We start from the raw sequence: 16774 nt of genomic DNA on the forward strand, positions 1-16774 counted from the left end.
AAAGTGGTTCTGGGGTTCACCCAGCCTCTTATTAATGGGTAACTGGAGGCAAAGACTGCCAGAGCATGGTGCTGTGATCACATCTTACTATGGCCAAGATCAAGAATGTGTAGTTGAGCCATACCTTCACACCTACAGGGGTGGAAAATGGTCAGTAAAATCAGTATAAGTCAGTTTTTCATCATAGCTTGTAATTTGTCAGTATTTATAAAAAATTATCAGTACGTTTTGTGTGCACAATAGCAATTCGTGATTTTTTTTTAAAAAAACTTTTTAACTCCTTTACAACTTGCTAATGAGGTTGTTTTTTTATTATGTTTTTCTTTACAATTCGAGAGTATTACCGAAGAGTTCTAATATTACTGGCTCAGAGCCACATTTTCTACTATGTTATTTTATATGGAGAAAACTATAGAGAAAGAAGAGTTTATTAATGATAATTTTTCAGCAAAAACCAGACAAACTTGAAGTAAAGACATTATTTGCATATCAGTATTTACTACACACCATTTTTTAAGGATTATTTTGTCTTACATAATTTTGTACTGTAATGAAAACATTGTTTTATTGTCAATAAAAAATGTGATGTCTGGCTGTTGGCATGATGGAAGCCACAAAATAATTTAGAAGAAATGAAATCCCACTTTAACTTTTAGAATGATGATTTTTTTATATGATGTAAATAAATAGGCCAGTAATTTGTCTGGTTTTGGTCAGATTTTTAAAATTTTAGTCAGTTATATTGGTTATCTTAACTTCTTGACTAGTTTCCACACCGGCACCCAATATATGCCTTTATGATATGCAGGGTGGCTACTAACAAGGAATTCCGGGAATTCTGCACGAATTATTGGCTTCGGGAATTGTGTGAATTCTGATTGAATTTTTCCCCATAGACGTGAAAAATTGCAATTTTTATTAATCCTAACCCTATTGAATTTATACATGTTCATAAATACCCTGATGCAAGTTTTTCGCAGTTAAGCTTTTATTTTTATCGAGGAAGAAAAAGAAAGCTGTGCCTAAAGTAAAACAATTCTCTCAATTCGTTTACTTTGTTAGTGTCCTTTGCAGAACAATTTATCTGACAGATGTAATATTATTGCAAGATCTTGAAGATGATTAGGTAGATTTGAGTTTGAAATTCTTACTCAATTAACAATTTTCCGTAGATTATAGAATATATATCTTAACAATTGTGACTTGTGTTTGTAGATGTATTTCGAGTCTGAGTATGTGAAATGGCAAATGTAAAACTATGCACCTTAAATGAAGTAATTGATTTGATTTAACATTTTCGGATACATTGGAATTGAACAGACCCTTTACATTATCAATATACAGTGTGTCCGTAAAGTCATGGTGCACTTTTGATCAGTCACAGGAAAGCAACAAGACAAGATAGAAATGTGAAATCTTCACCAAATAAAAGGAAAACTCTCCAAGTTTCTTACCTATTCAGTGCAGTTCAATGTGGCCTCCATTTGTTGCCCAACACACATCTAAACGATACTCAAGTTCTTCCCACACACGGTTAAGGACGTGTGGTGTAACAGAGTGAATAACGTCTGGGATTCTCTGTTTTAAATGATTAATGTCGTTGATATGTTCACTGTACACATGTTGCTTCACATAACCCCACAAGTAAAAGTCTAAGGGCGTCAGATCTGGGGAGCGTGGTGGCCATGGCTGGCAGAACCTGCCTATCCACAGCTGGGTGAATGTTGTATCCAGAAACTCACGAACAATGTTGGCATAGTGTGGAGGCACGCCATCATGTTGAAAGATGACACCTTCTGGAAATTGTGGCACTGCATACATTTCCAACATGTCAAGGTAGTTGTTTGCCATCACAGTCTGCTCCACAAAGAAAAATGGGTCTATCACTTTATCATGCATCAGGCCACACCACATGTTCACTTTAGGAGTGTTACATTCGTACTCAACGTAGGCACGAGTATTTTCAGCAGCCCATATTCGGACGTTATGGCGATGAACATGTCCACAGACATGGAATGTCCCCTCATCGCTAAACACAATCTTCTGCAGAAATCGTTCATCATTGTCGATCTTATGAAGCATATCTGTAGCAAACCAAATCATGTGGGTCTATCTGCCGGTTTGATAGAGTGCAACAGCTGCAATTTGTAACCCGAAAAACACAGACGTTTCTTTAACACCTTATGAACTGTAGTCTTGCTTAGGTGTGATTGTCGAGCACACACACACACACACACAGATTTTTTAGTTCTCCTTAGGTAGCTCTCCCGTATAGTCTCTACAGACTCGTCACTTACCGATGGCCTACCAGAACGGGGTTTGTCCAAGAAACTGCCGATATCCTTCAACTGCTTATCCCACCGATTAATGTTATTCCTATGTGGTGGCGCTTCGTTGTACACGCGACGATATTCATGTTGCACTTTGCACACAGATTCAAACTTTGCAAGTTACAGAACACACTGGACTTTCCTCTGTACCATCCACATCTCGACTGGCATGGACGAGGGCTGATCCGCTGCTGCGCAGTTCGTGGTGTTGCGTCATCACCTGTGTGCGCACACGCTTGCGCATCATAGTACGGAAACTTGGAGAGTTTTCCTTTTATTTGGTGAAGATTTCACATTTCTATCTTGTTTTGTTGCTTTCCTGTGACCGGTCAAAAGTGCACCATGACTTTACGGACATGCTGTATTTGTGTGTGTTACATGCATGTGGGTAGTGAGAAGCAATAATACTTGAGGTTGAAATAGAAAAAACATGTTCTTGTAACAAAAGAAGTGATGTAAGTGAGGTGACAAAAATAAATTTTATAAAGAATATGGAGGACAGAATTAGGAAAATATGCATGCAAGAATGTGAAAAAGAAGGCAAAATAAATAGCCTATGGAAACAGCTGGAAAAGAATGGCTATGAGAAGCATAATAGACTGGACATAAACAGAAGAAGGAAGAAAATAGGCAGGGAAGAATTGGAAGAGAAAGAAAAAGAGGAAGAGAAAGAAAAAGAGAGAAGGTTTGGAATAAGGAGTATGGGGAAGACCACAGAAAAGATATGCAAAGTGCTTAAGAAAGCGGGAGTTAAAACTTACAGGAAGGGAGGGAGAAGCATCTTAGGAATAGCGAGAAAAAGGAAAACAGAGAAGAGGAAGAGGAAGGGATTATCTACGAAGTGAAATGTAAAGAATGTCAGAGTGTGTACATAGGAGAAACGAAAAAAAGGCTGAAAGGCAGGTTGAAACAACATAGGGATGATGTACGTCTTAAGAGAGAGAGAAATGCAATATTTAAACACACGAGAGAAACAGGACATGACATAGAGTGGGATGAGGCTAAGCAGATAGGAAGGAAGAAGAGAATGCTGGTGAGAAAATGGAAGGAAGCCAAGGAAATAGAGAAGAAAGGTGAAGAAGACACAATGAACTGGAATGGGCGACTGAAGTTAAACAAAGAATGGAAGAAGATGTTAGAAAGAGTGGAAAGGACAAGAGAGAAAGAGGAGAGGAGAAGGAAGAAAAATGATGGGAAAAGAGCGTGAGATTAAAAGTCCAACCACATTCTATATGGAAGTAATTGTGTTTAGCCTTTTAGGTGAAAGTAAAGTTGGCAAGTGAAAGTCACCTGCTAGAAAGTTCCAAACAACTTTCTAAATAGTCTGGAGGGAGTAATGTTTGTGTATATATAATGCCCTGTTTTTGTATCCTGTTACTTTTGTACTTGATACAGAGTCTGATGAAGACCTTGCTAGAAGGTTGAAACGTTACGTTTAGTTTATGTTTTTAATAAAATAAATTACTGCCTTGGTCAGCATATTTAGTTTTTCATAATCATGGAAACAAGGCTTAATGGTGTTATAATGTTCTTGTAGCCTTGAATGTTTGGAAAATTCACATTGAAAACCAGGAATTGTACTTGAATTTCATCATGGTTCTAGAGTAGTCACCCTGGTATGGTACAATACACAGGAAAGAGTCTGGAAGTATGAGTATGGAAAAATTATGATAGAGTCTTTCACAGAGTTCCAATATCTTGCTAATTATAAAACATGTGCAAGTTTAATTAATTATGTGCAAATATTGTGGCAAAGCAGAATTTGTAATGAAATGGTACCTGTTTTAATCTTCCAATTATCTTTTAAGTGAATCCATAAATTAATATGCTGTAGTTACTTATATATTGAAATTAGCAATTATTCTAGACAACTCGTTACAGTGATATCATCTCATCCATACTTATTACGTCAAGTTTTTATACATTAAGTATTTTATGCCTCCTGTATCCATCCATTTCATTGGGATTTATGTTTATTATCTACTGATGGATTTAAAGAAATACAAGATAATGAAAATCTTGGAAATGATTCTCATATTTTGTTGTATTGCACCAAGGAATATTAATCATATTATGGGAGGGTATTAAAATGCAGAAACGTTAATTGAGGTACTCTCTGTTCTAGGGTAATCAAAAAGCAATTCCTCCACCATGACCATAACTTCAATAATGAATAGATGAAAGCAAAACTTAATGCTGAAGTCACCTGTACATGAAACGACTGTTCAATGTGGTCACCATTACTTTCAGCACATTCACACTATCGTTGAACCCAAGTTTGAAATCCAGTTTGGCAAAATTCTTGAGGTTGCATTCGTACCCATGATTTTACCCCTTCTAAGAACTGGAAACCATGTAGGCCGTCCTTTATGAGCCAAACAAATAGAAATTAGAAGGGGCCAAATTCAGGCTGTAAGGTGAATGAGGCACCACGGACCACCCGATTTTGGCAATCACTTTGGCTGTGAAGAATAACTCGTATAGTCATGCATTATCATGATGGATCTGTGGTCTATTCTTTCTCCATCTTTAAGTGTAGTGATTGATTCTCACCCAATGACAGTAATGTCCTATGTCTCCCATCAAATCAACAAGTGGATGCTCCTCATTAGTGATTGGTAGAGCCACATATTTATTGTGAATAAAAATATCAAGATTTTGGTATAAAAACTGGGCATATTTCGTGATCAAAAGTGGTACATAAAATAACATTTCTGTGTTGAAATGTTGAATAAAAACCTAAAATTGATTTAAAAACTATACTTATTACACAAAATTAACACTTTTATATAATTATCAGAGTAATAACTTTATTCCTGTGTAAAGGAGTCCATTTTTCTTCTCAAATATTTACAGCAGAATTAATAAATTTTCCATGATTTGCATAATTCTCAGGATATTCCGAACTCTGAAAGTATTGTGTTTGTAACTAAACCCTAAATTTCGTGTTTAGGCATTATTTCACATTTTGAAGTTCATTTTGTGACAAAACGTGGTAGCAAAATGCACCTCACACCTTTCGAAAACAAAAAATTAACACTACAATGTGTTATTTCACATTTTGTTTTTCGTCAGAAACTAAATATGCATTCCCCTAGTGACTGGTGTTAAGGAACAACCAGTCGTCAGCTTATGTGGTATTTCAGTTTCTGTTCCTTGAAACTTCTTTACACAATGCCACACACTGCTTATGCCCATTACACCATCCCCATAAGCCTTAACAGCTGAATATAGATGTCCTTATGTGAGCAACCCTCTTTTGTGAGAAATTCAATTGTACCTTGTTGTTTTAGCCTAACGTTCATGGTTCTATGAACTAAATCCTCAAAAAGAAGAGTATACATTAGTAGGACAAGGACACCTCTATAGCATTGTACATACACATTTACTGTCATTCTTTCAATACCCGGTGGAGGCACATAGTGGTTCAGATCCCACTTTAAACTGTAGGTCCAGTCCCGATTATCCTTACTGTGCATAAAGTGGACTTAAAACATAAGTCAATCAATTTACAGTCATTCTACAAAATCAGAAATTACAAACCTGGAGGAATAATTTTTTGATTGCCCTGATCTCAATTGATTTTTTTACTACTACTGTCTATTTTTAATCAAGCAAAGCTGTAAAAAGGGTAGAGGAACTTCAAACTAAAACTGGAATTTTAAATATGCTCATGTTGAGAAGTTTTAATTTTTACTTTAATTTTTATTTTAATTTAAGTTCAACTCTAAAATGTTTTGTTTTAATAATATATTTGTTTAATTTCATTCAGATATATTTGGAAGCATTTTTCATCACAATGGTAAAAAGTTTTCTAATGTTCACTGTAAATATTTGTTAGTTAAGTACATTGACTTATGTTCTTGTATAATAAATCAGACATAGTGTGAGAAATTTAATATAATGCTTAAACTACTAAGATGTGCTTATCCTTAGTGTAAGATTTCAAATTGAAATATATAATTATTTACTTGAGTGTTACTTTCAAGCATAATGTGATTGTACATAATAATAGATTTTTTATAATTTCATATTTTCATTTTTTTTCCACACAAGTCAAGGTAGTTACTCCTCAAAGAGCAGTAGCTAATGCAAATGCTGTAGCTATTGTGTCTGATAAAGGTGAGTAGAATTTCTTACATATTATTTCAATTCCTTATTTTTTTAAAAAAGAAAAGTCTGAAATATTATTTTGTATTTTCAATTCGTATTCTTGGATTCTACAATTTAATAATCATTGTAAAAATAAATATATTGTAGATATTGATCAATCAGTTGATAGTGATTATTTACTGATAATTGGATAAAAAATGCAGTTCAAAAATGAAATTATGTGTTACTTATGTTGTTTTTGTTTAATCACATGAAGATTATTTGATATTTATTTATTTATTTATTTATTTATTTATTCAAAGTTTCAGATACAGCACTTTTAAGGCCATTTTACACTGAAAACTCTAACAAATAACAAGAACAAGTCAAGATGGTTTAAGGTAAAAACAAGAAAAGTTAAATATAAACATAAGGCATAAACAAGGAAACAAACAAAGATTTACATATTCATTTTTAGGGAAGATCGGAAAACGCTTTCAGGGGCAAAAATGTCTATATTTATGGGTAAATTATTGTAGAACTGGGGCAGCCTGTGGAATAGAGCGCGCTGTATAAGAAAAAGCCTAGGTGTGGAACAATTCAGTGTTTCGGGTCGATCGAGAGGGAACTCTGAAGTTGAATTCTGTAAGAAGAGATTCAGATCTTAATTTCCCGTTGATGATTTTATAGAAAAAATTCATATCGGCCATATCGCGTCGGATCTGCAGTAACTGAATGTTCAAAGTAGTCAGGATGTCAGGTTTCTGAAGATGCCGCAAAGAAGGAATTCTATGACGAACAATGGCGGTAAAGAAGCTGAGGACGGAATCCATGCTAGAAAGATTTGTATTGGAAGCCATGGCCCAGACTGGAGAACAGTATTCGAGAATCGGAGAAATGAATGACTTGAAAAACAGGCTAAGAGAAGTTGGAGTATCAATTTCAGTGAATCTGTACAGGAGGCCTAAGAGGCGCATTGCACTTTTAGTTGTAGCTGCAATGTATTCCTTAAAGTTCAGCTTTTCATCTATGATAACACCTAGATCTGTTTGGGTCGCAACTGTAGTAATATAATTGTTATCAAGAACATAATGAGAATGTATTTTTTTCTTTTTTAAAGAGACTGTGAGGGAGGAACATTTCTGCGGGTTAAGTTGTAGATTCCACTGGTTACACCATGTGACAAGTTCGGAAAGAGCATTCTGGAGAATCACAGCATCTTGCGTGGTTGAGATTTCTTTGAAAAGTTTACAGTCGTCAGCAAACATGAGTAAATTGACAGGAAATGAGGAAAGTCTTTGAGGGAGATCGTCCATGTATAGGATGAACAAGAGAGGACCCAAGACGCTCCCATGTGGTACCCCAGACAGGACAGGAAGAAAATCAGAAGAGGCGCCTGAAAGGGTGACACGCTGTGTCCGTGAGTGTAAATAATCCTGGATTAAGGAGAGAAATTTGCCATGTATGTTAAATCTAGTTTGTAATTTGTGAATAAGAAGAGCATGGTTTATTTTGTCAAAGGCTTTTGAAATATCCAAGTATATCACATCTAGCTGGGAATTTTTGGAAATAGCCCTAGTGGCATGTGAAAGGAGAACTGAAAGATTAGTCAAGCAAGAGCTACCTGGAAGAAACCCGTGTTGGGCAGTATTGATATGCGGAGATGTAAATCTGAATAATCTGTCCTTAATGATTTTTTCACAGATTATAGACAGAGGTGACAGGAGTGATATTGGTCTGTAGGATGTAGCACTATTTTTGTCTCCAGATTTGTGAATGGGTACAACGTTGGCTTTCTTGAACATCTGAGGAAATACGCCTTCAGAGAAGCACCTATTTAGCAAGAGAGAGAGAGGATGAGCCAAGAAGTCGGCAGTGTTACGGAGGAAAATCGTGGGAATTTCATCTGGTCCTAAAGAGCGGTGTATGGGTAATGAGGCAAGGAGAGATTTAACTTCATGAGAAGAGGTTTTGATAGTGGACAGAGAGTGTGAACAGACAGACTGCACGTCGGGGAGTGGGTTGGTTGAAGCATGCGAGGTGAAGTTTTCGTGAAAGAAATTGTTGAATAAGTGCACTCTTTTATCTCCACAGGCTGATTCCGATTTGTACTTGATTTCCATGGGGACGCGTGGTTTTTGCTTTCTTGAATTTAACAAAGTAAAGAATTTCTTCGGATTGGTAAGGCACTGTGCTGTTACGTTGTCTACGTAGTCCTTATATTTTTTCTTAAGTAAATACTTGGAGTGACGTCTAATACTACAGAACGTTTGGTGTGTATGCACATTGGGGCTTTGTTTCCACAGGTTCCAGGCTTCCTTTTTGTTTTTTAGCACCAGGAGAACTTCATTGTCAAACCACAACGGATATTTTGTCGATTTCGGTTTCCTGGCCGGCACGAAGTCATCAATCACGGCGTGCAGTACGTCCACAAACATCTCCACTGATTTGTTGACATCATCCTGCACCAGACACCACGGGTAGAAATGAAGAGCTCGGCGAATGTCCTCCCAGGGTGCATTCCGCCACAGGCGATATGGCTGCTTTTGCGGTCGAGACTTACTTTCTCTTCTCCACGGGGGGCAGGTACACAAGGACATCTAGCGAGTCGTGGTCCGATGGTAAAATGTTTCTTTCCGGGGTTATTTCTGGATCAGGCAGGGTTGCCAGGATGTAATCTAAGTTGCTGTTTCCGCGTGTCTTATGCATGTTTAATTGCTTCAGACCAATACCATTCACGAATGTGTCCATGAACCATTGATCAGCCGGGCAGTTTGGAGTACCAGACGTGGGGGTGTTCCAATCGATGGAAAGGTTAAAATCACCAAAAAGCATTACGTCACCACACGTTAAGGCTGCCAAGACTGAATCCCTGCAGGCTTCCAGAATTTGCACGGGAGAGTTTCTGTTCGGTCGATAGTACGAACCAATTAAAATTTTTCTACCTTTCTCAATGTTAAGTTCAATCCACACGATTTCACAGTCACGGTTCAGATCCTTTCGAATTTTGCTTTTCCACTTCACATTCACGCACACCATCACACCCCCTCCTCTTCCAACTTACCGATCATTTCGAAAAATATTGAAGTGACTCGCAAAAGGCAATTCATTGTCTGGAACAGTGTCGTTCAGCCAGGTCTCCGTAAACACCAAGCAATCATAGTTTAACAGCTCCGTCAGATGAATAGTACAGTCGGCGAGATTATTTTTTATGCTTTGAGCATTTTGGTAATAAACTGAGAGGGAGGTAGAGTTCCGTTGGAGGGGCCCGGGGTTCAGATGAACGTCACCACAAAGGAGCGCGAGGCACAGGAAGTGACGGTAGCTGGCGAGGGTTGTTGACTTACCTCGAGGGTGCGGGTCCCGTTGTACCGGTGGCCGAGACATGGCTGCGGAGAGGTCGGGAACAATTTGAATAGCAGGAACAAAGTAACTTCTATAACCAAGTATCCAGTTCGTGATTACAGGATCCCTAGCCCACATTGACGAGCCAGGGTGTAACTTAACAGTCTCATGACGTTGAATAACACAAATGGCACAAAACACTACAAGAATACAGGCTGAACTTGAGGAGCGAAGAAACGTACTCCGTCTACCATCCGCCATCTTGACTAATCTTAACTTGTAATTAAAATATAGAGTAAAGGAAAAGAACAAGTGTGATATAGGTGTATTCCTTAATATAGGTGTTTATATCAAATTCACAGAATATTTGTCACATTTTTTTTCCTTTATTATCTCTCATTGTGGTAATGTAATAACAATAAATATTAGCTGAAGTTCCAAGGAACTACAAAAATATTATTCTACCATGAGTAGTATTTTTTGCCTTGCCATAGGTGCAAGTGTGGATGGTGTGGATGACATAAAGACAGTACAGAGATCCAACAGTAGTAGCTGTAGTGATCATTGTGCCTGCTGTGGCTGTAGTGGTCGTTGTGCCAGCATTGTCCGTAGTGGTCGTTGTGGCAGCATTGTCTGTAGGGGGGTCTTTGTGGCACCATTGTCTGTAGGGGGGTCATTGTGCCAGCGTTGTCTGTAGGGGGTCGTTGTGCCAGCTGTGGCTGTAGTGGTCATTGTACCAGCAGTGGCTGTAGTGGTCATTGTGCCAGTAGTGGCTGTAGTTGTTGTTGTGCCAGCATTTTCTGCAGTGGTGGTTATGCCAACAGTGGCTCTGATGGTCGTTGTGCCAGCAGTGGGTCCAGTTGTTGTGCCTTGAGTGGTCATAATTGTGCCAGCAGTGGCTGCAGTTGTTGTGCCAGGAGTAGCTGAAGTGGTCGTTGTGCCAGCAGTTGCTGTAGTGGTTGTTGTGCCAGCATTGTCTGCAGTGCTGCTTGTGCCAGCAGTGGCTCTATTGGTTGTTGTGCCAGCAGTGTCTGCAGTGGTTGTCGTGCCAGCAGTGATGGTTGTTTTGCCAGCAGTGGTCATTGTTGTGCCAGCAGTGGTTGTTGTTGTGCCATCTGTGGCTGCAGTGGTGGTTGTTGTGCCAGGAGTGGTTGCAGTGGTTGTGCCAGAATTGTCTGTAGTGGTGGTTGTGCCAGCAGATTTTGCAGTTGTTGTTTTGCCGGCAGTGTTTGCAGTTATTGTGCCAGCAGTGTCTGCAGTTGTTGTTGTTCCAGCAGTGTCTGCAGTTGTTGTTGTGCCAGCAGTGGCTGCAGTTGTTGTGCCAGCAGTAGTTTTTTGTGCCAGCAGTGGTTGTTGTTGTGCCAGCTGTCGCTGTAGCAGTGTTGTGCCAGCTGTGGCTGTAGCAGTGTTTTGCCAGCTGTGGTTGTAGCAGTTGTTGTGCCAGCTGTGGCTGTAGCAGTTGTTGTGCCAGCATTGTCAGTAGTGGTGGTTGTGCCAGCAGTTCCTCTGGTGGTGGCTGTGCTAGCAGTGGTTGTTGTTGTGTCAGCAGTGGTTGTTGTTGTGCCAGCAGTGGTTGTTGTGCCAGCAGTGGTCATTGTTGTGCCAGCAGTGGTGGTGCTTGTGCCAGGAGTGGCTGCAGTGGTTGTGTGAACAGTGGCTATAGTATTCATTGTGCCAGCATTTTCTGTAGTGGTGGTTGTGCCAGCAGTGGCTGCAGTTGTTGTTTTGCCAGCAGTGGCTGCAGTGGATGTGTAACCTGCTGGTGACGTTTTTCCTACGCTTTTCCATGCGAAAATACAAAAGCGTAGGAAAAACGTCACAAACTCCCCCTTGTAGCAAAAGAAGAATAGGCACCAATATTAGAATAATTAACATACCCCCAATTTAAAGAAAGGCACAAAACGTATACCCACATTCAAATAACACCTTCTGAGAGCATCTAATAACCTAAATAATGAATAGTCTATAAAAAGGACCCATTGCGAAAAAACAAGGATATTAATAACTACATGTATCCTATATGACATTAGATAAACCAGTATCAATAAATATCTATATATATATAGTGGCAAACACAAAAACAATAAGTTAAGAACTAGAATATAATCTTTAACCTGACTAGACACTTGTATCAACAAGGTACACACGCTAAATAATGCAATAAATAATAGCATAACATTAATCATGAAAGATGGAACATGAAGATAATGGATCGATTGCAATCAAATGATTTTATGACATATGTGAAATGCGAAGTGATTTTACCCTCTTATAATGGTAAGAAAATACAATATCCACGTAAAAAGAAAGAGGGAGAGACATTGACATAAATTGAAACACACAATTTCACCATACACTGGGCATAGGAATACCGGATATAAAGAACAATGATATAGAAGAAAGTCCATTATAATATTATGCGGCGAAATAATTCTGATAAATAATGCGGAAAACGTTGTAATTATCCAACATGTAGTCCTAAACAACAATATGTTGGTTGTATTTTTAGATAGTTGATGCACCAAAACGATGATTTCCAAGGTGGCACACTCGACTCATAAGTTTCCTCGATAAAACATGCAAAAAAAAGAAAAAAAAGGGAATTAGAAAGGAAGAAGAAAGAGAAGAGAAGAAAAAAAAGGATAGGATAGAGGCGAGGAAAACCTATTGGAGGGGAAAAGAATAAATATTAGGAGCATCAATTACAAAATTGTTGTTAAAAATTTTGGCAAACTTCCTTCACATATATATCAAAGATACAGGTAAAAATACACTTTAACACATACTTATCAATGAAATGGAGACTCAACATTGAATATGCAATAAAAGGCAAATTTCAAAAAAATATATGACACCAAGCATAATATTAAACCAACAATACATTAAACATTGAAAAAGATGTAAATACATCATCAAATGTTACAGAAGAGTTACTCTTCAATAGTTTCATAGAAATACAAATAGCAAAATACACAGAGAAAAAAGAGAAAGCCAAACCTGAGCCAAATAGACACAATATTCTGTATTATCTGCGGGGAGCAGGCTCACGGGATGTATAATGGGCAGAAGGAGTGCGCCGTCGACAATGGGAATCGGAATGTCCCGTTCGACGACAAAAATTGCAATAAAAAGGCTGGGATGAACGTGAAGAATGCTGTGAATTCTGAACTCGGGTGGCAGCTGGATGGGGTGGAAAATCCACATGCCGGTCAACACAACCTAATGGGCGTTGAGAGTATGCGCTTTGCATCTCTAAGGGAGTAATGGAATGGGCCAGAGTTACCAACTCGGACATGGACTGTGGGCGGGATTGAAATAATAAACAATTTGTAGATGTATTATTTAGGTGTTGTAAAATAAACGTGACCAAAATATTTGAATCCCAGCCCAATGCCAAGGCCTCCGCCGAGTCATGCACGTCCGACACGTAAAGGTGGAGAGTCTCCCCCTCACGTTGAGGACGAGTGACGTAAGCGTTAACCAAGGTGTTATACAGAGACATAGGTACCGAATGGCGCCATATGTAAGTTTTCATATCCGACCAGGACATTGAAGATGCCAGAGCCGTAGCCCAAAGAGTTTGTAGAACTCCCTCGGTGCGACGAACAGCGTTATGTAGTAACCAAACTAAAGGGTATTGGTGAGAGGTGACAAGGCGTTGGAGAGCCAACATAAAGGTAAATAAGGCAATATGATCATGACCGTCACACATAACTAGAGCGTTCACGCGAGTGTCTAAGTTCTTCAACATAATTTTATGGAGAATATGCGTATCACCGTTGTGGTGGGAAGACAATACCAAACTGGGTGAGGAAGGGGCCATTACAGGCGCTGCAGTTGTAACAGGCAAGGGAGAAGAAGGCAAGGCGGAAACAGTTGAGGTTAAAGCCGCTGTAGCTTGCGTCAACGGTACCGGAGACGTAATCTGAGACGGAGGTACGAAATGAGGACCCGTTAGGGAAGGAGGTGGTGGTAAAACAAAAGGAGGGGATGTATCCTGTTGTAACGTTAGTAAATCAGTAACGTCGCTCAACTCTGGTGGCGGCATAATAACAAAAAAATATACGTACAAAAGGAGGTGGGGTAAATCTTTCGTTCTTAAAAAAGAGACATGGGGGGGAGGGGGAAGGTGTGAAGAGTATCAAAAAAAATTGGAAACACACCACAAAGAAGGTAGAGGGGGGGAGTACAAGGAATTCGCAAAAAAAAAAAGGGGGGTAACTGTTATCAAAAAAAATTTTGAACACACAAAAATAGGGGGAAGAATAAAAGGGGAAGTTATGAAACAAGAAAAGTTATGAAGCGAAATGATCGTAACGTCAATATCACTAAAAAAAAAATTATGAGTGACAGTAAAGGAAAAAAAATTTTGTGATATTAGGGGGTGTATATAATTTAATAAAACCACGCTCTGCTACCAGGAAATTTGTAACCTGCTGGTTGAGTACTTGGAAAAAGGGGGCAAAACTGACCCCTGGAAAGCGCGAAAAAGGTCCGGGATCAATTTAAAGTACACGCTTAAAAATTAAGCTGCAACCAACAGTACAAATTCGAATTATTGAGGATTACGGCCTGCGTTTAGCGCTGCCCCCTCAGTCTCAAAAGGGAACCAATAGTTGCTATTTGTGCAAACTCAAAGAGAACAAGAATAGTTATCGTCCATTATTCGCATAATCAAGAAATTACACGTAACAAAAAAAAAAAAAAGGAAATCACAAAACATCGTGGAAAAATTTCGCTCAGGCTTGACCAGTTGTTAAGAGATCTTCCAATTTCAAAAAAAGATATGCACAATAATTTAATATAGACACATGTACGTAATCTACGTCACACAATATCTTTGTCACTACTTTTTTCTTACCAACAATAGTTTTGTTCTTTGTCTTTCTTCCTTACGTGAAAACTTTATAAACGAAAAGGGTGAGGCACAAAATAGTATACAAATATCGAAGATCCTTTTGAATTACGTATTTATTATAATCAATCTTAAACAAGGAACAATAACTTATCAAACAACAACAACATGACGAATAATCTATTTTTGTGTATCAATCAGTTACTACGTACCCTTTGAGAATTTACCTCACTTGCAATACTACAATTGTTACTGTCGTTCTTTCATTTGCCTTTTGACAAGACGGGACACGTGCAAACAATTATGAATATTACAAATTCCAACAAGTACTAGAAAACTCACGAGTTCCAAGTGAACCCCATTTATTACCCAATTTAAAAATTATCATGCCAAAGAATTCAAACATTTACCATTTATCTATAAACTGACTAGTTTTTGCCACATATCGTTACTTTTGACCACAAGTAATAAAATAATTCCTACTGCTATTTGATGCTCGTAATATCCCAATTTAACTTGTGCCAACCTCGTGTATTTGACATTTCAACATTTTAAGGGGGTCGCAATGGTGCGTATCAAGTATCTCGCGCACGCCTTGGTAAACGTTAATAATACAGGCAAAAATGCCCCAAGTTACTTCGTATTATTATTGACACGTAATCAATCAGCCGATTCGTTGATTATTAATTAGATAAGGTTCGTTAATCCCAATTTAGAACAAGTAGGTTTTTTTGACGGTTCCTCTTTTTTTGGTCCTTTTATACTCGTTTAAATCAGTGACTCAATTAAGTTACAGATACGCCACTCTTTCACACTTCACGATATTTGTATTTTTTGCAGAAATATAGATGAGGGAAAAGACGACACTGTACATACCTCCATTAGTAGCACATGAAGTACCAGACGTCAATTTCAACACTGCTACGAGCGACTGGCCAAAAGAAGTCCTGCCTTCCTTCACGTTCCGTCCTCAGAACATTGGCTTCGCGTCTAGAAAAGTTCATAAACCCATCCTCAGCCACAAATCTGAATCCTATCACAAGTTGTGGGGGAAAACACCCAAATCAAACTGGACAACGGCGAAGTTCGGACCATGCGTCAAATGCAGCCTTCCATTTGCATGAATAAGTTAATCAGCAACAAACGAGTTTTGGCTCGCGTTGAATCATGAAAATGCAGAGAGAGAATATATCGTAAAAAGTGTGTGCCAAATGAAGTAGAAAGGAGGTTAAGTCTCGCACGCGAGGCAAACTTGCACGCTTAACCATGCAACACACTGAAGGTCTCTCTCTCTCCCGTGACCGAAGTCACGTCGTTGCTATCGCGAAGCTTGAAGAATCGGAACTATTATCGCCTTCCGCTGGAGAAGCGAGCACGGGGCGAGAGGTCAGCGAAGACCTCTAGCGGAGACTATTATAATTAACAAAACAAACGAGACGCAAGGCGTACGAAGAAATGAGGAATTGTGACGCTTTTCCATGCGAAAATACAAAAGCGTAGGAAAAACGTCACAAACTCCCCCTTGTAGCAAAAGAAGAATAGGCACCAATATTAGAATAATTAACATACCCCCAATTTAAAGAAAGGCACAAAACGTATACCCACATTCAAATAACACCTTCTGAGAGCATCTAATAACCTAAATAATGAATAGTCTATAAAAAGGACCCATTGCGAAAAAACAAGGATATTAATAACTACATGTATCCTATATGACATTAGATAAACCAGTATCAATAAATATCTATATATATATAGTGGCAAACACAAAAACAATAAGTTAAGAACTAGAATATAATCTTTAACCTGACTAGACACTTGTATCAACAAGGTACACACGCTAAATAATGCAATAAATAATAGCATAACATTAATCATGAAAGATGGAACATGAAGATAATGGATCGATTGCAATCAAATGATTTTATGACATATGTGAAATGCGAAGTGATTTTACCCTCTTATAATGGTAAGAAAATACAATATCCACGTAAAAAGAAAGAGGGAGAGACATTGACATAAATTGAAACACACAATTTCACCATACACTGGGCATAGGAATACCGGATATAAAGAACAATGATATAGAAGAAAGTCCATTATAATATTATGCGGCGAAATAATTCTGATAAATAATGCGGAAAACGTTGTA

At 38.4% G+C, this 16774-nt stretch overlaps 1 protein-coding gene across 30 annotated transcripts in view; it reads left to right on the top strand.

Annotated features, from left to right (window-relative positions):
- The window catches only part of LOC146002413 (uncharacterized), a 562931-nt gene that overhangs the window by 167992 nt on the left and 378165 nt on the right, over positions 1–16774 (top strand). For 29 of the 30 annotated variants that reach the window (XM_083140199.1, XM_083140200.1, XM_083140202.1 and 26 more), the window contains 2 exons: positions 6103–6132; positions 6387–6452. In XM_083140199.1, the coding sequence (XP_082996325.1) occupies positions 6103–6132; positions 6387–6452 (96 nt within the window). The remainder of the gene's footprint in view (positions 1–6102; positions 6133–6386; positions 6453–16774) is intronic. The other variant, XM_083140206.1, reaches the window with a different exon arrangement.

The sequence above is a fragment of the Lepisma saccharinum genome, chromosome 18 (assembly GCF_977018435.1).
Source record: "Lepisma saccharinum chromosome 18, izLepSacc3.1, whole genome shotgun sequence".
Taxonomy (NCBI): Eukaryota; Metazoa; Arthropoda; class Insecta; order Zygentoma; family Lepismatidae; genus Lepisma; species Lepisma saccharinum.